We start from the raw sequence: 20,140 nt of genomic DNA on the forward strand, positions 1-20,140 counted from the left end.
GCGCCGCCATGACGTGGCCTGTGCGCGGCCGCTGTCGGGGCGGGGGGGCGGGGCCGCAGGGCTGGCTGGCCGGCCAGGGGCGGGGCTGGGGCCAGGGCCGAGCTCCGGGCCTCCGCGGCCATCGCTGCCTGCGCCGTCCCTTTCCCTCGCCCTCTCCGCGCCCTCCCACGCCGCGTGGAGTTCGGTGGTGTCGGCGGCCTCGCCCTGAGGGGCACCGCGGCTTCGGGAGCTCGGCCTCCAGCGCGGCGCGATGTCGGACGCCGTGACGGCTCTGTGAGTCCGAGTCCGCGGCCGCGGCGTTGGGCAGCTGCGGGGCCAAGCCGGGTCCGCTCATGGTGCCGCCACGACGCCATCGCGGGGCAGGAAGGCCAGGTAGGAAGGCAGGCAAGGGCCCCGAAATCACCTGCAGCCAAGACCGGGACCGAGTGCCCACGAACAGCCCCACCTCCAGCCCTTGGTGGCAGCGGCGACCGGAACGGTGACGGTCTCTAGGGGCGGAGTGAGCCGGCGGCTGACAGGGGCGTCTGAGCCCTGTCCACACTCCGGCAAATGAGGAAACTGCTCGTGCGCTCTCGTCGCTGGGTTTTACCTCTTTCCCCGGGGAGGTGTCACTGGCTTAACTTTTTTCTTCTTCCAAAAGAGGAGGCTTCCTTTTAACAGCTGTTTTCTCACACTCCTCATGAATTACTGTTTAGATCTAAAATAACTAGATGTAGTGACAGGGATGGGCCGGTGAGCGCGGAGTATCCTTTTCCTTTACCACCAGAGGTGATTGGAAAGGTGCCCTGAAGAGCTACAACGATTCACTTCCTCTCAAAGAGTCAAATTCCACTCGTGGAGATCAGGACAGGAAAAACACTTTTAGAAACAGGCGCGTGTCTAGACACCGTCCCTGGGGTGGATTCCTCTGGAGGGAGAGGACAATAGAGTTCTGTGTTTGTGGAAGTCGGAGAAGCTATTTTCCAGTAAACTATTCTTAAATATACTGTATGTTGAATATTGCTTATTTTTTTTCTTGTGCCGAGTATAATCTGAAGTGTGCAATGGATAACATGAAAGTCTGGAGAAAGGTGTTAATTATATTATGACACATTTTGATATTTTTCTTTCATTTGCTTTCAGTTTGAAGGTGAAGAGTAAAAAAGGTGTGATGACTCTCATCCTGAGTTGTTGACATTATCATAAGCATCATTGTATGATTGTTTTTAGGTGCCCTGAGTTTTTCACCTCCTTTTAGACTGAGATCTGCCAAGTTTTCAGGCATTGCTCTTGAAGATCTCAGAAAGGCCCTTAAAACAAGGTAAATCCCACACTTAACACTTTCATACTGAACATGAGCTAACAATTGTCAGATATTTCTGTCATACTGATTTTCTCATTTTGATATGGTTATTTTTCTAAAAACATCTTTAATGTGATCTGTATTTTCTAAAAAACAGACTGCAAATGGTGTGTGTATTTGTCATGAACCGAATAAATTCCCAGAACAGTGGTTTCACTCAGCGCAGGCGAATGGCTCTTGGGATTGTTATTCTTCTACTTGTTGATGTGATATGGGTGGCTTCCTCAGAACTTACTTCGGTAGGTAGTTCTTGTCCAGGAATGATGTTACATGATACTGATAATATTACTGTTAACCTACCATACTCTGGCCGTTACTATCTCATGCTTACTGACAGTACTATTTTAAATATCATTTATGTTTTCTTTGATATCGAATTAGTGTTACTTCAAGTTATAACTTAAAGTATGTTCTTTTTTGTTGTTTCATACAGTTTTATTGTGTCTTCTAGGGAGGGTTACTTAGGAAGAGAGTCTGTATGCATATTTTCTTAATATTTGAAGGTGTTTCTCTTGGCTTTTTTTCTAAATTCAATTTCTTTCTCTAAATATTATTTTCTAATAAAACCACTATCCAGGATGTAAAATAATCTGTCACCACTTAGTATGAACTAAGAAAGCTTTTCGATAAGTGAGTAAAAGTGATCAGAATTTTCATGTACAGGTCACTATTATGCACATACATGGGTGGATCCACATTTATATGTTTACTGACTCAAACATTATTATGAAGTGCACTGTATACAATGATTGCCTTCTGTTAAATTTTGTCTATTGATGATCTCTTGGTAGTAATGTGGAATTTTCAATTCACAGCTAGTTTTTCTTTCTATATGTATTTTATTCTGTTTTGTTAATGATCCCTATGAAAAGACAGCAACTTTTATTTTCAGAAATGACTGCATTTCAACTTACATGTTGCAATCTTAAGGCAAATACAGAGGCAGAAAGTAGCATTTATAAAATGAATTTAAATGTAAAAACAAACAGTTTGATACTGTAGGTCTTCTCTCACATCATAGTTAAGAAAATATGTAGTTGACACTGACATTGATACCCGACAAATAAATAATTTTTTTGCCTTTTTGGAATTAGGATCTGTAATACAATAGCCATTTATTTTTCATTTTTAAAAGTCTTCTATAACCTTCTTTCAGATTAATATTCTGTAGTTTTACCTCAAAGAAATCTCTTTAATGTTGGCAGAGAACAAAACGTATCTTTTAAATTTTATGTTAGTTTTAAATAAATAGTTTGTTTTTTATTTATCAGGTAATAAAATTTATGACAAAGGATTATCTGGTTAAATTATAATTTAGCAATCCATATCTAAGCAAGGTAAAAAGAACCAACTTGTTTGTGGTAATCATTTCACGATGTATACATATATCAGAACACATGTTGTACATAGTAAATATATTCAGCTTTTGTCAATTATACTTTAATAAAGCTGAAACCCCCCCCCCCAACTTGTCTTTACTTTTTAAAAAAGTAAAATCTTTTAGTAAGAGGATACTTTATAATTTCATTATCTAAGAGCATATGTAATGTGTCTAATTCTTTAGCTAGATATGCTCATAAAACTTTTGAGGTAAATTGTGTATTTCAAAAGGAAAATCTTTTTGTTATGGAAATCTTCTAACACATACAAAATAGAGATAATGGTACCCATCACTTACCTTTAACAATTAAATTTTGCCAGTCTTACAAACCCCTCCCCCCAACTTTTTTTTCCTGAAGGTTTTTTTTTGGCCACTGGCTGTTACGGAGGTCACCGTGACCTTGGCGTTATAAGGCTGCACTCTAACCAACTGACTAGCCCTCCTAAAGTATTTTAAAGCAAACTCTAGCCACATGTCATTTCACTCATAATTTCTTTCTTATTTACTTCCAACTGAAAGGACTTTTAATTTTTTAAAATGTAATCACTATGCCATTAACATATCTAACAAAATTAATAATTCTTTAACATCATGTGATATCCAGTTCATATTCAAATTTCTCCATTTGTGTCAAGGACTTCTTTTATTTTTTTAGGTTTGTTAGGATCTAAACAAAGATCACACATTGCGTTTGTTATATCTTTTAGGTTACTTTTATCCCTTAACCATATCCCCCCTTCCTTTTATTTTCATGCCATTAATTTGCTGGAGAAACTGGGTCATTTTTCCTGTAGGATATATCACAGATTCTGGATTTGGCTGATTGCTTCCTTGGGGTGTCATTTAACTTGTTCTTTTTTCCTCTTATTTCCTGTGAAATGGTAGTTAGGCCTAAAGTCTTTATTTAGGTTTAGTTTTCACGAAAGAATGAATACCTTGGTGGTACTGGGTACTTCCTACGACATCACAGCATGATGCACATATGGTAACAAGTCTCACTTTGGGTGGTGCCAATTTAAGCACTAAGTTCCTCATCAACCTTTAGGTAATAATTGAATATCCATGTGATTATTGCCCAGATAGAGTATTTCATTAGGGGTGGCAAAATGATGATTTTTGGAAGGGTTGTTCCTTCAGTATTTATTAGCCTAAATTCTTTAAGGAGAACTTTTCTACAACCACTATTTGGCTATCCCAAAACATGGTTCATATACAAAAGGTTAGATAAATCTTGATTTTTTTTTTTTCCTTTATTTATTTTTAGAGTTGCCTAGCAATTTCTAGTACTAACCATTAAGGTTTTTTTGAGTATCATTACAAATTCATAGATTTTTAAAAATTTGTTATGTTTCAAACTGTTGCAGTTATTATTCCTTTTAATGCTTAAACAGTCCTATCTTTGACCAATGGGAACTTCTTCAAATTGGCTATAGGGTCCTTTTAATATGACCCCATTATTCTTTAACATCTTATTTCCTTTCTGGCACAGGATGTCCCTGGCTTATTTTGTACATTTCCTGCCTTATACCTGAATTTGACCATTTCTTCTAGGAGCCATGGATTCTTTTAGTGCAAAATAGTACAGGCCACCATCTGGGTCCTAAAGTTGTTTCATTCTTCCTGGGTTATCAGTCATTTTTTCTAGGCCTTTTCAGTAGTTATAACTAGGAATTTTTTGTCTTTTTTTTTTTTTTTTTTTTTTGGTCACTGGTCTTTATGGGAATATGAACCCTTGGACCTTGATGCTACAACACATTCTCTAACCAACTGAGCTAAATGGCCAACCTAGAGCCTAGGAATTTTTTATTTTTTTTTAGGAGATAAAAAATCATGAGTTTATACTGATATTTCTAATTTAACTGAAGATTGTTGGTTTTTTAAAAAATTACTTCTTAATAAAATTAGACTTCATGTAATTTTCTCCATACTTCATTGTTTCATTGGCTTTCTTTATGCTGTTTCCTCTATTGGGGTAACTTCTTCAGTCCTTCAGACATGGCTCAAGAATAGTCTCTCTAGGGAAACTTCTGTAACCTTCAAATTGGTCTGTCTCTTTTTGGTGCTCCCATGGCACCCTGAAATCCTGTCATGGTGCTTAGCATGTTATGCTATATTTTCTTTATATGTCTCCTCTGTCAAATTTTAAGCTCCACAAGGACAGGAAAACCTGTCTTATTTTTTCTTTAGCCCCTACCACAGGCACTGTTGCATAATTCAATGAGTGTTGAACAAAACTTTTTTTTTCTTTTTTTAGGTTTTTTTTTCTTTTTCTTTTTTCTTTTTCTTTTTTTTTCTTTTTTTTTGATGGCTAGCCAGAAAGGAGATCTGAACCCTTGACCTTGGTGTTACAAGGCCACGCTCTAACCAGCTCAGCTAACCAGCCAGCCCATGAACAAAACTTTTTATTGAAGGTTGTTGCAGCTTTGGTTGGTGATAATATCCTTTGTATGTATGCAAGGCAAACATAGTATTCATAAATTAATCTAAAATATTTTTGTAATCTCTTTGACCTTTCCCTTCCAAACGAACTCTAAAGAGTTAAAAATCATGTAATGGCTTTATTTTGGAAATGAATAATAAGGTTTAAAGTCATCTCATAGTTGTCTATGTAACTTTTGCCCCTACAGTATGTTTTTTCTCAGTACAATAAACCATTCTTCAGCACCTTTGCAAAAACATCCATGTTTGTTCTGTACCTTTTGGGCTTTATTATTTGGAAGCCATGGAGGCAACAGTGTACAAGAGGATTTCGAGGAAAGCATGCTGCTTTTGTAAGTTTTTACTTTTAAGTGTTTATTGGGGATGGGTATATTTTTTCAAAGTTCAGAGATGTATTATTTTCTTTAAGGACACATTTTAAGTTATTCAGTTAAGTGGGGTGAAGATGATATAAGAAGACCCTGCTTTGGTCCATAATCTTACATTTATTCTTCTAATCAACTTAGTATCAGAATATCTTGTGAGAACTCAAAAGTACATAATCACTTTCTTTCTCTTACCATGTGACATCCTCTGAGTTGTTAAAAATTGTTGAAATAGTTCCAATTAATTAATGTAGAGAGGAAGATGAAAGTAAGGAATAAAAATAATGTCTAGAATCTTTGGTCATTTGCAGATTGGATTAATATCATCTAGATAGTTGTAAAGTTGTTGTAGAACCAAATTCAGAATTTTATATATTAAATGAAAATAGTGTATTTCAGGACATGTTTCAGATGTTTGGCTAATCAAATTATATTCTTTCATTGATATAATGTAACATGCTCATTCATACTGTTGAAAGAAATGGTAGTTTATAGAGTGATGTATCTTCCTTGTAGAAGGAGAAACTTAGAATTTTTGAGAATGAAGAATGTAAAATTGTCCCTTATTAATCATTTTTTAAAAAAATTTTCTTTCTCATTTTTTTATTGTTAAATATGCATAACATCAAATTTACCATCTTAACCATTCTTTCCTCTCTTTATTGTGTTAAAATATATATAACATAAAAGTTACCATTTTAACAATTTTTAACTGCACAGTTTAGTGGCATTAAGTACATTCACTTTGTTGTGCAACCATCAACAGTATTTATCTTCACAACTTTTTCATCATCCTAAACAGAAAGTCTGTACCCATTAATAATAAACTCTATTTATCCCTCCCTTCAGCCCCTGGTAACGACTGTATTATTTTCAGTGTCTGTTAATCCTTTTCTTTTCTGTATACTATTTTTTGTGGGTTAAAGTATTATATCTCGTCTTATCTAATGAGTACATTCTTGAGAAAGGTACTCATTATTTCTTGTCATAAGACAAGAAATAATATTTTTGAGAAATACACTCATTAGATTTTTGTCAGGGGCTTTTTTTTCTTCTTCCTTTTTTTTTTTTCTTTTTCCCCAGAAGCTGGCCTGTACAGGGATCCAAACCTGTGACTTTGTTGTCACAAGGCTGTGCTTTAACCAACTGAGCTAACTGGCCAGCCCAAGGGCTTTTCAATAATTGATTTTTAGGTGAAGCCTAGAAATGTACACTCATGTGCACACACAAATTTAACTTGCCAAAAATATGAATATAGTTTTTACTTTGCAAAAGTAATAAATATGCATTTCAGAAATTACATGTACATTGTAGTATTAGCTATAGGAATAAATTGTATGTGTATTACTAATACATGTACAGTGTCAAAAATTTAGAAAATACAGAAGAACGCAAAGAAGAAAATAATAAATTCTGTCATTCAAGGAATAACCACAGACAGTATTTTGGCATATATCCTGCCATTTTTTTATTTACTTTTTCTTTTTGCGACTGCGCTGTATGGGGATCTGAACCCTTGACTTTGGTGTTATACCACCATGCCATAATCAGCAGAGTTAATTGGCCAGCCCCAGCTATGTCCTATTTTAAAACTTGCTTTTTCCCCTTTATAGTATATTATGAAAAGCTTTTTAAAAAATTTCTATAAGCTAGAACATTTTTAAAGGTTTTTTTCTTTTTTTGTCATTTTTGTGACCGGCCGCACCGCGCTCAGCCAGTGAGCGCACCAGCCATCCTTATATAGGATCCGAACCCGCAGCGGGAGCACTGCTGTGCTCCCAGCACCGCACTCTCCCGAGTGCGCCACAGGGTCGGCCCTTTTTAAAGTATTTTTAATTGTAGTAGTGATAAATTTTCATTGTTGAAGACAAATTATGGTAACAAGAAGAATAAGAATAGTCTATTCATAATCCCACCATCCCAAGACCACTGTAAATATTTGATACTATATGGCTATATATTTATGTGTCTATATTCAACATTATGTCTAGCAGAAATAGGTTTAGTGTACATATCATCTTCTAACCTGGTTTTATTTTTCACCTAACACTATATTATGAATATTTCTCCAGGTGAATAAAAAAGTATTTTTATTATCTTTTTTTATTTAACCAACCCTTGGGAGTTAGATTGTTTTCACTTTTGATATAAATAACTAGGAATATCTTTGTACTTGTATATATTTATTTACTTAGAGTAATTCCTGAAAGCATAATGCTGGATAAGCGTAATGTCATTTTTAAAGCTTTTGATTCTTATTACTAAATTGCTATCTACAATGGTTGTACCAATTCATATCTTGGTTAGCAGTATATAAGATTGAACCCTTACCAAAATCTCAATATTTACCAGTTTGATAGGTGAACAATGATATTTTGTTTAATCTGCATGTTTTTGGTTACTTTTTAATATATTTGTTGGACAGTAGAATTATTTTATGTGTTGTCTATGTCTCACCCGCTTTTCTACATTGACTCCATTTTTTTCTTACTAATTTATAAGCGTACTTTAATCACATGGGCTCTCCTGCTTGAATCCTGTCTCTGGCCTACTGTGTGACCTTGGGCAAGTTATTTAACCTCTTTGGACTTTCAGCACGGATAATGATAGGCTAGCTGTGGTTATGAAATGAAATCATAGTTATACAGCACAGTGGCTCTCAAAGTGTGGTCCAATCTCTGAGATCCATTTAGGGGTTCTTTTTTTTTTGGTGGCTGGACAGTACAGGGATCCAAACCTGTGACCTTGGTGTTGTAAGTCTGTGCTCTAACCAACTGAGCTAACTGGCCAGCCCCATTTAAGGGGTTCTTGAGGTTAAAACTGTTTTTATTATAATGTTAAAGATGTTACTTGCCTTTTTCATTAACCCACTCATCCTTTCCCTGCTTATCTGAAATGTTATAATAGTGTTGTGAAAAGGGCATAAGCTTTGACATTAGACCAACTTGGGTTTTAATCTTGGCTCTGCTACCTAGATAAGATCTCTCAGCATCTGTTTGTTTGTTTTGGCAGCTGGTAAGTAAAGGGGACCCTCGATTTTGGTGTTATAACATTGCTCTGTAACCAAAGGAGCTAATTGGCCAGCCCTCTCAGTTTCTTTATCAATAAAATGAAAATGATAATACCTGCCTTGCACAGTTGAATACTTGGCATTAGCTGCTGTTACTTTTAATAATAGCTATACTATTATAGGTCTATTCTGGATTTTTTGTTCCATTCCTTTAAGTTGTATCTGACTGGTCCTACATTAAAATGAGTTTAATTGAATTTTTTATCCCATTATCTGTATTTAGTTTGCAGATGCTGAAGGTTACTTTGCTGCTTGCACAACAGATACAACTATGAATAGTTCTTTGGTAAGTAATACGTTTCTCATCAGGAATGGAACAGATGGAGTTGATCCATGGCAGGAAGACCTGAAACAGTTTAGAAGGCACCACAGCCATATCAGTATATAGATATAGCTCAATATTGGGTGCCCTCCATGAGAATTGTAAATTGATACTTTCCTTAGGGAGATGCAGGGTCTTGAGGTAAGAAATTTGCTACCTCTGAGGAGAGAAAAGGGAAACTAGTTAAGGAGTAGAAATAGTAAAGGACAATTCTTTGTTTCTTACTAACTTTTTCACTTTATGTGCATTATTATTATCATTTAGAAACAAATATTTTTGTTTGACACTGAGAATATCTAAGCAGATTGTTTAGTCATTTATTCCTCACATTTTTTAGAGCATCTAATAGGAGTTAAGTACTTGTTCTAGGCCATGAAAATACAGCTTATGTTTTAGTGTGTGGGAATGTGCGAGAGAAGACAAGTAATAAGCAAATAAAGTAATTGATATAGTCACTTATTTTAAGTATTTATAGTCTACTTGGGGAGACAGTATGTAAAAATCTGTTCTTTTAGACCATCACTAAGGTGTGTCCTTAAAATGTATTTTTATTTTTATATTATTGTTTATTTTTATTTTTATTCTATTGGCAACTGGTCAGTGAGGAGATCTAAACCCTTGACCTTGGTGTTATAACACCACACTCTAATCAACTGAGCTAACCAGCCAGCCCTAAAATGTATTTTTAACAATACTTCTTTTCTTTCCAAACGTAGCATTCTATTTGAGAAAAATTTTAAAGTTGCTCTAAAATTTAATACCTGTTTGTGAAGCACTGGCTTGGTGACCTTATTGACAGACAGTACAGTTCTTTGTTTATTTGTCTGTTTTTATAACTTCAGTTGCATGTGGGGTAAGTTACAAAGTCCCATAAAGAGTTTCTTTTCCCTGGGATCTTAAGTGTTGACAAGATAGTCTAATACTACTTGTCTCTATCAGTGCAGAAGGCAGAGATGAGATGGCTGTCTTCTCTTCTGGCTACCCTTTTACCAATTCTTGCTATTATCTCTACGATGGATATGTCAAATTGCTCTAGGCCCGATGGAAAGTTTGGTATACAATGGAAAGTCTACTTCCAGACTCTGTTGTCTCTTCATTTACTGAATATTTTTCATTGTCAGAGTTCTATTCCAGGAATTATAAGAGAAATCAAATAAATAAAAAACATTTTTTGTTAATTTTTAAGAAACAAGCTAGTTGGAGAATTGTGCCTTAAATATAGTTTATCTGAAGAATATTTGCAAAAACAGTTGAAGAATTTGGAATCACCCCAAAATTTGAACCTTTAGAGCATAGTTCGTCAAACCTGTCTCTAATTATATTGTCTACCACTTCATTATTTTATATTTCAGCTTGTAGGAAAATTCCTTTTTTTTTTTTTTTGGGGGGGGGGGCAGCTGGCTGGTATGGGGACTCAAACCCTTGATCTTGGTGTTAAAATACTGTCCTGTAACCAACTGATCTAACTGGCCAGTCCCTAGAAAACTTCCTTTAAAATACCTATTTCATGAAGTTATTGTGAGAACTAATGAGAAATTCATGTTTAACTGCTTTGGATTTGGCATGCGATACATAGTAAGAACAGATTAGTGGTAGCTATTTTTGTTGTTGTTATCAATTAACCTTGTAAAAGTTTTCAAGAATTTTTGGTTTTTGTTGAATCTTATGTAATAAGAGGAAACAATTTGGCAAATATAAATACATACTGTATATTTGATTATCTATTCATTGTCTGCCTTCTACTTTAGACTACATGATCATTCAAGAAGAGGCTTTGTCTTTATGCACTCTTGTAGTCCCAGGACCTAGAACAGTGCCTGACATAGTAGGAGCTCAGTATGAATTTGTTAAAAGAGTGAATGAAAAGGGATGGGAAATAATCTGTTACCAGAGAAAGACAGGTCTGTTTTTGTGACATTTAATTACTAGATATTTTAATATGGCAATGCTGTCGTATTACGTTTCTAAACTCTAAATAGATGTTTTTCTGTCATAGTTCCTGTGTGGATCGGTTGAGTTTTCTTTTTAAGTCTTAGACATGCATTTTGGGAAAGTTATGCTGTATGTAAACATGGTGGTAAACAACTGTGTTTTAGATAGTATCTGTATCTGTATACCATTAATTTAAATCGTAGCCAATATATCAGCTTTTATACTCGCTGTTTCTATTCATTTCTGTTACATTCCAGAGTGAACCTCTGTATGTTCCTGTGAAATTTCATGACCTTCCAAGTGAAAAACCTGAGAGCACAAACATTGATACTGAAAAAAGTGAGCAAAACTTAGAATTTTATAACTTAGAAATGGGTAGAAAATTTAGTTCCATTCAGTCAACCTCAAAACTTAGTAATTTTTGTAGGTTGACTGGAATCACCTAGCAATTCTTCTGTTCCATATTATGTTGGCTTGGCCTGCAGTCTCTGGAAATTGGGCTGGATTATGAATCTGATATAGTACTAATATAATCATTTTTGTGTTAATTAAACCAGAAATAATTTCCAAATACCAGAAATCTCTGTGGTTTCATCATATATATATATATATATATATATATATTTAAATGAACAATATCCTCTTGAACATGCCCTCAAAGACCTTAGTAGCAAATTATAAGAGTTTTGCTGGTTCTGTGAATTTAGTAAAAATGCCAGCTTCAACATAAGGCACAATATTTATCCATAATTTCCCTTGCAAGGAATGGACCTATAGAGGAATGTTCTGCATGCTTGCCCCAGGAAAATAATTCTCATAAATTGAGTATCCATGAGGAAAAATTCAAATAAAGTTTTACTAGAAATGCTATAATAATAATAATCACACTATATTCCTGAACCAGGTGGTTTTATATATATATATATGTATGTACAAGTGAAGAAACTTTGTTTGAATATTGGTCTCATTTTAAACCCTTTAAAACATTTTTATAGTTGAAACTCTTGAGTGAGCAAAGCTGCCCCAGGTAATAGTATAACTCTGGTTTTCTTTGACTGTCTTACTCTGATCATAGATGAATTAAATAGTATGCATTTATCAATGAACTAAAACTTGTGACTTTTGTTGGTTGCAAGAGGGAACATTTCATGATTTTGTACTATGCTTTTCCTTTTAAGCTCCCAAAAAGTCTCGTGTGAGGTTCAGTAATATCATGGAAATTCGACAGCTTCCATCAAGCCATGCGTTGGAAGCCAAATTGTCTCGCATGTCTTATCCTACTGTGAAGGAACAAGAATCCATACTGAAGACAGTGGGGAAACTGACTGCAACTCAAGTAGCAAAAATTAGCTTTTTTTTTTGCTTTGTGGTAGGTCTTGTCTGTATTATATGTTTGAAACTTGAATTTTAAGACCGTATACTTACCAACAATATAGTATTGACATCTAAGACTATCAGGTTATTTAATTGTGACTTTACCTCTGCCACCTGGCATTATTGGGAAGTTAGAGTGTTGAAGTTAATAAATGCTTTTCCTACCTCAAAGAATTAGAATTCAGTAAGTCCTATAACACTACAATTATTTACACACACACACACACACACACACACACACACACACACACACACACACACACACACACACACACACACACACACACACACACACACACACACACACACACACACGGAGAGAGAGAGAGAATTCAGTAAGTTCTCCAGAATTGGCATTGCCTCAGGGTCAGAATTATGAATAGAGATATTTTACATGTGATGTATGCAAGGGCTAGTAAATATTCAGATAAGAGTTTACTGTGTACATTGATTTTTTTCAAATAAGTGTTTTTGTAGTTTTATGTTAAATTCATGTAAATGTGGTCAAGTATTATTTTAGAAAGTACTCACAGTAAACATTTTAATAGAATTTCCTATAGTATTGTAAAATGTGCTTAAGATTTCAAATAGAATAATGATATAGTAAATAAAATATTGATATTTCGGGCTAAGCTGGGATTAGAGACTTGTCTGAGTTAGTAAAAACTCTAAAGTGTAGAATTTAAAAAATGAATTTCAGTGCTATTTTATGAACATGTAATTGGAAGTACCATAATACAAAATAGTTTAATATGGGCCTCTAAGATACAAATTTATACTGAGCATCTTAAAACACTAGACAGTCCAGTGCTAATGTCAATATTATTAGCCTGATTGTAAGGTTTTTTTAAGTCATTATTTTACCTCTCATACTGTACATAGCCCATTTTTCTCCATCCCCTGGCTGAATAGCTTCTACTTTAGTGATACTTGAGTAATATATTCTGCTATGCAAATCAAAAGAAAATCTTTGGGAATATTAATATGATAATTACATATATAATGAAAATAGTTTGAAGGCTCTTATGTTTGGTTATGCTATTAGTTGTGATTTCTATTTGCTTGTTTTAAGTAAGTGTAAGGCAGGACTAAAATATATTAATTATATGCTACCTAATTTCCAAAGGAGACTTGAGGTGACATATAATAAAAGCATCTATATGGTAAAAGTTAAAACAAGGGTGAAAAGATAAGAACCAGAATAATGAGTAATTGGAGTGAAAGCTGGCTGTGGGATGGGATAATTATATCACAAACTTCAATTTGAAAGAAGAAAGCTACGTCGGGTGAGCACATAATTCCTCTCTAGGCAAATAGGCAGGAAGGCAAAATGAAAACCTCAGAGTTACATAGCATATTATCTATTAAAAGGAAGTATTTCCCTTCATTGGATAAAGCAAACTTTTTCCTAACTCAAAACTGTTATAGTAATGTATTACATAAATTATTATGTAATAAGGCACTATTCTGTATAGCAGGTTTACAGATATGTGCAGATAATACCCTTTAAAAAAATTTTTTTTGTAATTATGGTAAGATAAACATAACATGTTTTATCATAAATTATGTGTACAGTTGGTGGTATTAAGTACAGTCACATTGTTTTTGCAACCATCACCACATCCATCCAGAGAAGTTTTTTCATCTTAAAAGACTGAAACTCTGTATCCATTAAACAATACTCCCCATTCCCATTTCCCCCAGCCCCTGGCAACTGCCTTTCTACTTTCTGTTTTATGAATTTGACTACTCTAAGTACCTCATATGAGTGGAATCGTACAGTAGTTGTCTTTTTGTGACTGGCTTATTTTACTTAACATAATGTCTTCCTTAATATAATATCCATGTTGTAGCATGTGTCAGAATTTCCTTCCTTTTGATGGCTGAATAATATTCCATTGTATGGATATACCACATTTTTATTCATTCATTCGTTCATCTGTCAATAGACACCTTCAATAGCCTTTTAAAAAATTCAACCTGAAATATTGTGAGAGCAGAGAACTGTGATAGTCTTTAGTAAAGACATTTCTGTAGGCAATCAGAGTAATATATAGGTCAGGTATGTAGCTTTTTGGAAACCTAACTTACTACAGTGGTAAGCTTAGATAAGGGCTGGAGCAGTGCTGTTCTTTATAAACAATATGCTCCTCAAATGCAGGCTACTTTAGTTTTAAACTTTCTAGTTGACACGTTAAAATATAGGGTAAAAAGAAACAAGTGATGGTAATTTTAATACTGTTTTTATTTAACCCACTGTAAGTAAAGTATCATTTTAATATGTTATTAATATAAATAATATTGATGAGATAGTTTCATTCTTTTTTTGTACTAAAATCTTCTAAGTACAGAGTGTGTTATACTTAAAACACATTTTATTCAGACTAGCCAATTTCAGTTACTCAATAGCCACATGTGGCTACTGTCTAATGTATTGGACAGTGCAGGTCAAAAGGAGTTAATGGTTACTATGTTAGTCTTCCTTGAATGTATTTTGTCTTATTAGGACTTAGGGTGTTTTTTTTCCCCTGTAAAATATAATGATATTGGCTTTATCAAGAATACCTTTTATTATATATCCAGAGGATATGAAATCAGTATCTCAAAGAGATATCTGCACATTCATGTTCATTGCACAATATTCACATTAACCAAGATATGGAAACAGGTTGGATGAATAAAAAAAAATGTGTTACATTTTGAAGAGAGGTCTTCAAAAAGTTCATGGAAGGATTCACATTATCTTTTAATTCCATTTTTCCACAAACTTTTATACACACACACACACACACACTACACACATATGTGTACTCTAAATATTATTCAGCCATAAAAAGAAGTAAATTCTGCTATTTGCAGTGACATGGGTGAACCTGGAGAACATTATGCTAAGTGAAATAAGCCAGACACAGAAAGAGAATTACTACATGATCTCACTTTCATGTTTAATATAAAAAGGTTGAACTCAACAATCAGAGAGTAGAATGATGGTTGCCAGGGACTAGGGGATGGGGGAAACAGGGAAACGTTGGCCAAAAGGTACAGACTTTCAAATGTTTGCCAAAAGGTTATGGGTATGTAATGTATAGCGTGGTGACTACAGATAATAATACTGTATTTACTTGAAATTCGATAAGAGAACAGATTTTAAATGTCCTCATCACACACATATACACATTCACACAAAATTGTAGCTATGAGTGGTGACAGATGTGCTAATTAATCTGACTGTGGTAATTAGTACATAATGTATACATTGTATACCTTGAATATTTATGACTTATGTCAGTTAAATATTTTTTAAAACAGAATACCTTTTATGATAATTTAAAGGTGAATTACTGCTCATGAAATAATGAAATATTATATAAGTTGTTTGCTATAATCATTAGCAATTGGTTGCCCTCGTCTTTGGAATAATGGAGGGAGACATTGTGAAGATAATTTTTATTAGAGCATAGTTGATATGGGTCTTTTTTTGTGAGAGTGCCTTGGGTTGAATGCCAGAGAATGGAGTTTTGGGAGAGGTGTAGAATCAGAAGGTCTTACTGGAAGGAGTTCATAGCTAATGATGAATTCTTTCAATGTTTGAATGCCTGCCATCTAAGTGATCTGTTTTTATTTCTTTACATTGCTTTAGCCCAGACCGTTGAGGTTGTTTAGAAAATGAGCACAATAGTTAAGTAGTAAAGTAGTAAGAGAAGTGGGTCAAAAAACCTAATTTTCACCCTATGAGCATTATCTGTTCTTGCAGAAAATTTCTGAAAGATAATTAAGGGCAGAGTCTTCTGCCTCTTTCCTGGCACTTTAACTGCAGGCAGGTTGTGGCTTCTATTGCCACATATGCTTCATATTGCCCAGTTCACCAATTGTTAGCTCATTTTCTTACATTTACTTTGATTCACCAAGCAATCCACTTCCTAGCATATACTTAAGTGACACTAATGCACATATATATGCACCAGGTGTCATGTAGTAGAATGTTCATAGTAGTACTGTTTGAGATAGTAAAAAAATGTCAATTCATGAAAAAACGGATGATTTAGGCATGAAAATAAATGAACTCTGGACATATGCGTGCATGCATACAAACACACACAATCAAAAGGAGGTCTTATTTTTTATTCTCTAAATCAAAGTAGGCCTAGGACTGGGGATGTAAGAACATCCTAGACCAGATGAACAGAAGAGAAGAAAAAAAAAAAAGAAAATTCCCATAGCTGGAAAACTTTCTTCACTATATCCAACATTATGAGAACTCTTTAAGTTGTATCTCCAAAGTGAGAATCAGAGAAACAATCACAATTTGCCAGTAAATTTCACAATTTTCATAAGAAACGGGGGTACTTCAATTTCATGGAAAGGTTGGTATTACCTTCAATTCTATTTTTCCATGAACTTTTTGAAGTACCCTTATACTTTTCAGTTTCCAAAGTGAATGTAGTCTTTCGTCAATCTAGCTAGCTAGCAGGTTTCATTCATCTCATGGACATCATCTTATTCAATAGATTTCTCATTGTGTTATATTCATCTGTACATATTTTAAATGTTGGAGAATTTTCCCAAATTTAAATTTTTAAGGTAAACTTAAGAATACTAGCAGTGCTTGGATAAAGCAAATCTTAAAGTTGATTTGACATTTAATTTTACTATCATTTTTTTAAAAACCTGAATGTTAACTTTTTAAGGGAAATTGGATAGCAAGATCTTAGGTCCAATTGTAAATATTTGTCCTTTTTGGGCTTGTGATTTTTTAATTCAAAGCAGCTTTTAAAACTGCTTATGGTAAGGGCCGGCCCGTGGCTCACTTGGGAGAGTGTGGTGCTGATAACACCAAGTCAAGGGTTAAGATCCCCTTACCAGTCATCTTTTGAAAAAAAAAAAAACTGTTTAGGAGGATATAAAAAGGAGGAACTATAAATTGTAATGACAGATAAAAACATCTTTCATTAGGTTTCACTTTGCTTTCTTTGTCTTTAGTGGTTTTTGGCAAATTTCTCATATCAAGAAGCACTTTCAGACACACAAGTTGCTATAGTTAATATTTTGTCTTCAACTTCTGGTAAGAAATTGTTTTCAAAACCTTCATTATAAATCAATATATATATTTCTGGTATATATGTGTGTGTATGTATACAAATAGTTCTATCTCGTCATAACTTACTACATTAGTTCTAATGTACATTAGTGTATTATAACTGTTTTTTAATCGTTACAGTTTCATGCCTTAGCCTTGTGCTATTTATGTTCCTTCAAATTCTTTACTGTGTTTTTTAATACTACAGTATATTAATGAAGTTTTGTAGGCTGGCTCTTTCTATTGTAGTTGCCTTTTCCTTCACAAATCCTTTCCAGAGGTCTTTTCCTAGACCCTTTGGCTAAATGTAATCGCTTATTTCAGAGCTATAATTTACCCTGTGATAGGTGTTTTATTTTTAAGATTGAATCACCTTCCAAATTTGGAAGATAAAAAAAATATTATTGAGGTTGTAAAAATAACTTTTTCATGCAGGCTTGATTGTGATGAGTTCAGAACATTACTCTGAATGCTCAACTGAACTCTTATTAGTTTTAAATCAACAGGACTGTACTTATCTGTATTGTTGAAATAAATGTGGTTTAGTTTGGAGGCTGTTTTTATGTATGATCTTTGAGCATTTCAACCTAGGTAACTGCAGTCTTCTTTTTAGGTATTTACAAATGACCAAAAAAAAAAAAAAAAATAATAATAATAATAATAATAATAATAATAATAATAGTCATTTAAAAGTTAGGCATATAATTTACTTATTTAAACAATGAAATTGCTAGTAAATAATGTTGACAGTATTTAAGCTTACATATTATTTTTTCATCTTTTCTTCCTATAGGACTTTTTACCTTAATCCTTGCTGCAGTGTTTCCAAGTAACAGTGGAGATAGATTCACCCTTTCTAAACTATTAGCTGTAATTTTAAGGTAAGAATGTAGTGTAATAGCTAGTATACTCTGCCTAAAAATATGTTTAAAACGTTTCTGGTAATGGTACAGGATTATAATGGAAAGGCAAAGGAAGAGGAGGATAAAACAAGGCTTTACGTGGACATTGTGTGACTCAGCCCTGCGTTAAATCCTGGGCTAATTTTCCAAACCTTCCAGGGTAGGGTAACTGGAGGGAAGGTCCCCAGGGCAGCTTGTCATGTGCCTGCCAACTAAGTATTACACTGACATTCACATTAAACTTAATCTGGCAACTTAATCCTCATAACCTGCTATGTTTAGATTTCCTTTTCCTAAGACTTTTTGTTTTTATTTTGGTTTCTCCTTCTCTTATTTATTCTAGAAATCTAACATTCAGTCTTCTCTAATTGTTTCAGCCTCAGTCATCTTTTAGTTATTTTCTGTATAATTCACTTGGGAATTTTATACTGTGGTGTAACATCAGTATGGTTGATAACTATATTTAAATCTTTTATTTTTACTTAACTTTGTGTATACTTATCTTGTCTTCCCTACTGGATTGTTTTGTACTTCTTTGTGTCACCAAAGGCCTAGCATAGGGCTCTGACCATAGTACTCACAAAAGGTGTATTGATTTGATAAAGCTGTTATTTTTGTGAGAGAAAATCAGAAATTGGAAAAGGTAACAGAATAATTTAATGGAGAGAGAACTAGGATTGAATTAAAGCTCTGCTGTTTGCCACTCAGTAGTTTTAAACTCTCAGATGGTTTCCTAGTTGAGACGATGTTGATAATATCTACTTTGTATCCTTGATTTAAAGATTGGAGGTAATGTATATAAAGTGACTATCATAGAGATTGATACTCGGCAGTCATATAAGACTGGTAGCTGTTATTATTATGTGTTTTTCTCTTTTGGATATAAGGGTAAATTGACCGTGGCAGTGTCAGTGGTCAGTCTAGTTAATCCAACTAATTTGCCATTTAGACTTTATGGCCACTAGGGATTTTTTCTTTTGCATGGTTGGCTAACAAGCAAACTTTTGCACTAGGGAAATACCATATAGTATATTTGTATTGGAGAAATAAATGAAGTTTTATTTCACTTCATTCAAAATATGTGCTAATTTCAAAGTTTTCTTTGCAATATAATTATAAAAAGCTTGGTAAAGAAGGAAATGGATATAAAATATTGAACTTGCAAGTATTTTGACAGAGTACGTTAATCCTCGTTAAAGTAGGTCTACAACTAAGGAGCGCTAACTGCCAGTTTTTGTAAGTAAAGTTTTACTAGAACACAGCCACTCTCATTCATTTGCATATTGTCTGTGGCTGTTTTAGCACTATAGTGATAGAATTGGGTTACAACAGAGACTCTATGACCAGCAAGTCTAAAAAGTTTACTGTCTGTCCCCCTAAAAAAAGTTTGCTTGACCTGTAGTCTAGAAAAATTACTTAGAAATTTTTTGTATATTATATGTTCTTGAGAATATTATATTAAACACTGTTTAATACTTTGTTTTGAACTGGCTTTATACAATGAGATTCAATGTCTGAGAATATAAAATGAATTCTATATAGCAGCAATCTTGAAGGCAATCTTCTGATAAGCTAAGAATATTATCACCATCATCTAAATGTAAACCCAGCCCCTGGTTTTTAGTATGTATGGTTACTCAGTAAATAACAGCTGAATCTAAATTCAAACAATGATTGTTCAACAGAAAATTATGATGATTTAATTGAACAGTATTCATATTTAATGTAAGGACTATATTTGACTTGTGATGACATCATTCCATAAGGGAATAAAATTTTTTTTCATATTTGTCTCCCACTGCCACCCTGGTCATTCTGATCAGTAGGTGAGAAAATTAGACTGATTTTTTAATAAATTAACAATATTTTATCTGCTTTAAAAAATGAGTACAATTTACAAGATGTATAGAAATAGACTGTGTAAGTTTCCCAAGGA

The 20,140-nt window shown here is 34.1% G+C and overlaps 1 protein-coding gene across 3 annotated transcripts in view; it reads left to right on the forward strand.

The window, feature by feature from the left end:
- The first annotated feature begins 84 nt into the window (after positions 1–84).
- SLC35F5 (solute carrier family 35 member F5) overlaps positions 85–20,140 on the forward strand; it is a 45,068-nt gene continuing 25,012 nt past the window's right edge. For all 3 annotated transcript variants that reach the window (XR_010024464.1, XM_063108681.1, XM_063108672.1), the window contains exons 1-9: positions 85–372; positions 1,210–1,300; positions 1,440–1,581; positions 5,351–5,494; positions 8,821–8,883; positions 11,109–11,190; positions 12,030–12,220; positions 17,206–17,287; positions 18,096–18,183. Coding sequence is in view for 2 of the 3 variants with exons in the window: in XM_063108681.1 (XP_062964751.1) it covers positions 333–372; positions 1,210–1,300; positions 1,440–1,581; positions 5,351–5,494; positions 8,821–8,883; positions 11,109–11,190; positions 12,030–12,220; positions 17,206–17,287; positions 18,096–18,183 (923 nt within the window). In the remaining variant the exon portion in view is untranslated. The remainder of the gene's footprint in view (positions 373–1,209; positions 1,301–1,439; positions 1,582–5,350; positions 5,495–8,820; positions 8,884–11,108; positions 11,191–12,029; positions 12,221–17,205; positions 17,288–18,095; positions 18,184–20,140) is intronic.

This window comes from Cynocephalus volans, chromosome 1 (assembly GCF_027409185.1).
Source record: "Cynocephalus volans isolate mCynVol1 chromosome 1, mCynVol1.pri, whole genome shotgun sequence".
Classification (NCBI taxonomy): Eukaryota; Metazoa; Chordata; class Mammalia; order Dermoptera; family Cynocephalidae; genus Cynocephalus; species Cynocephalus volans.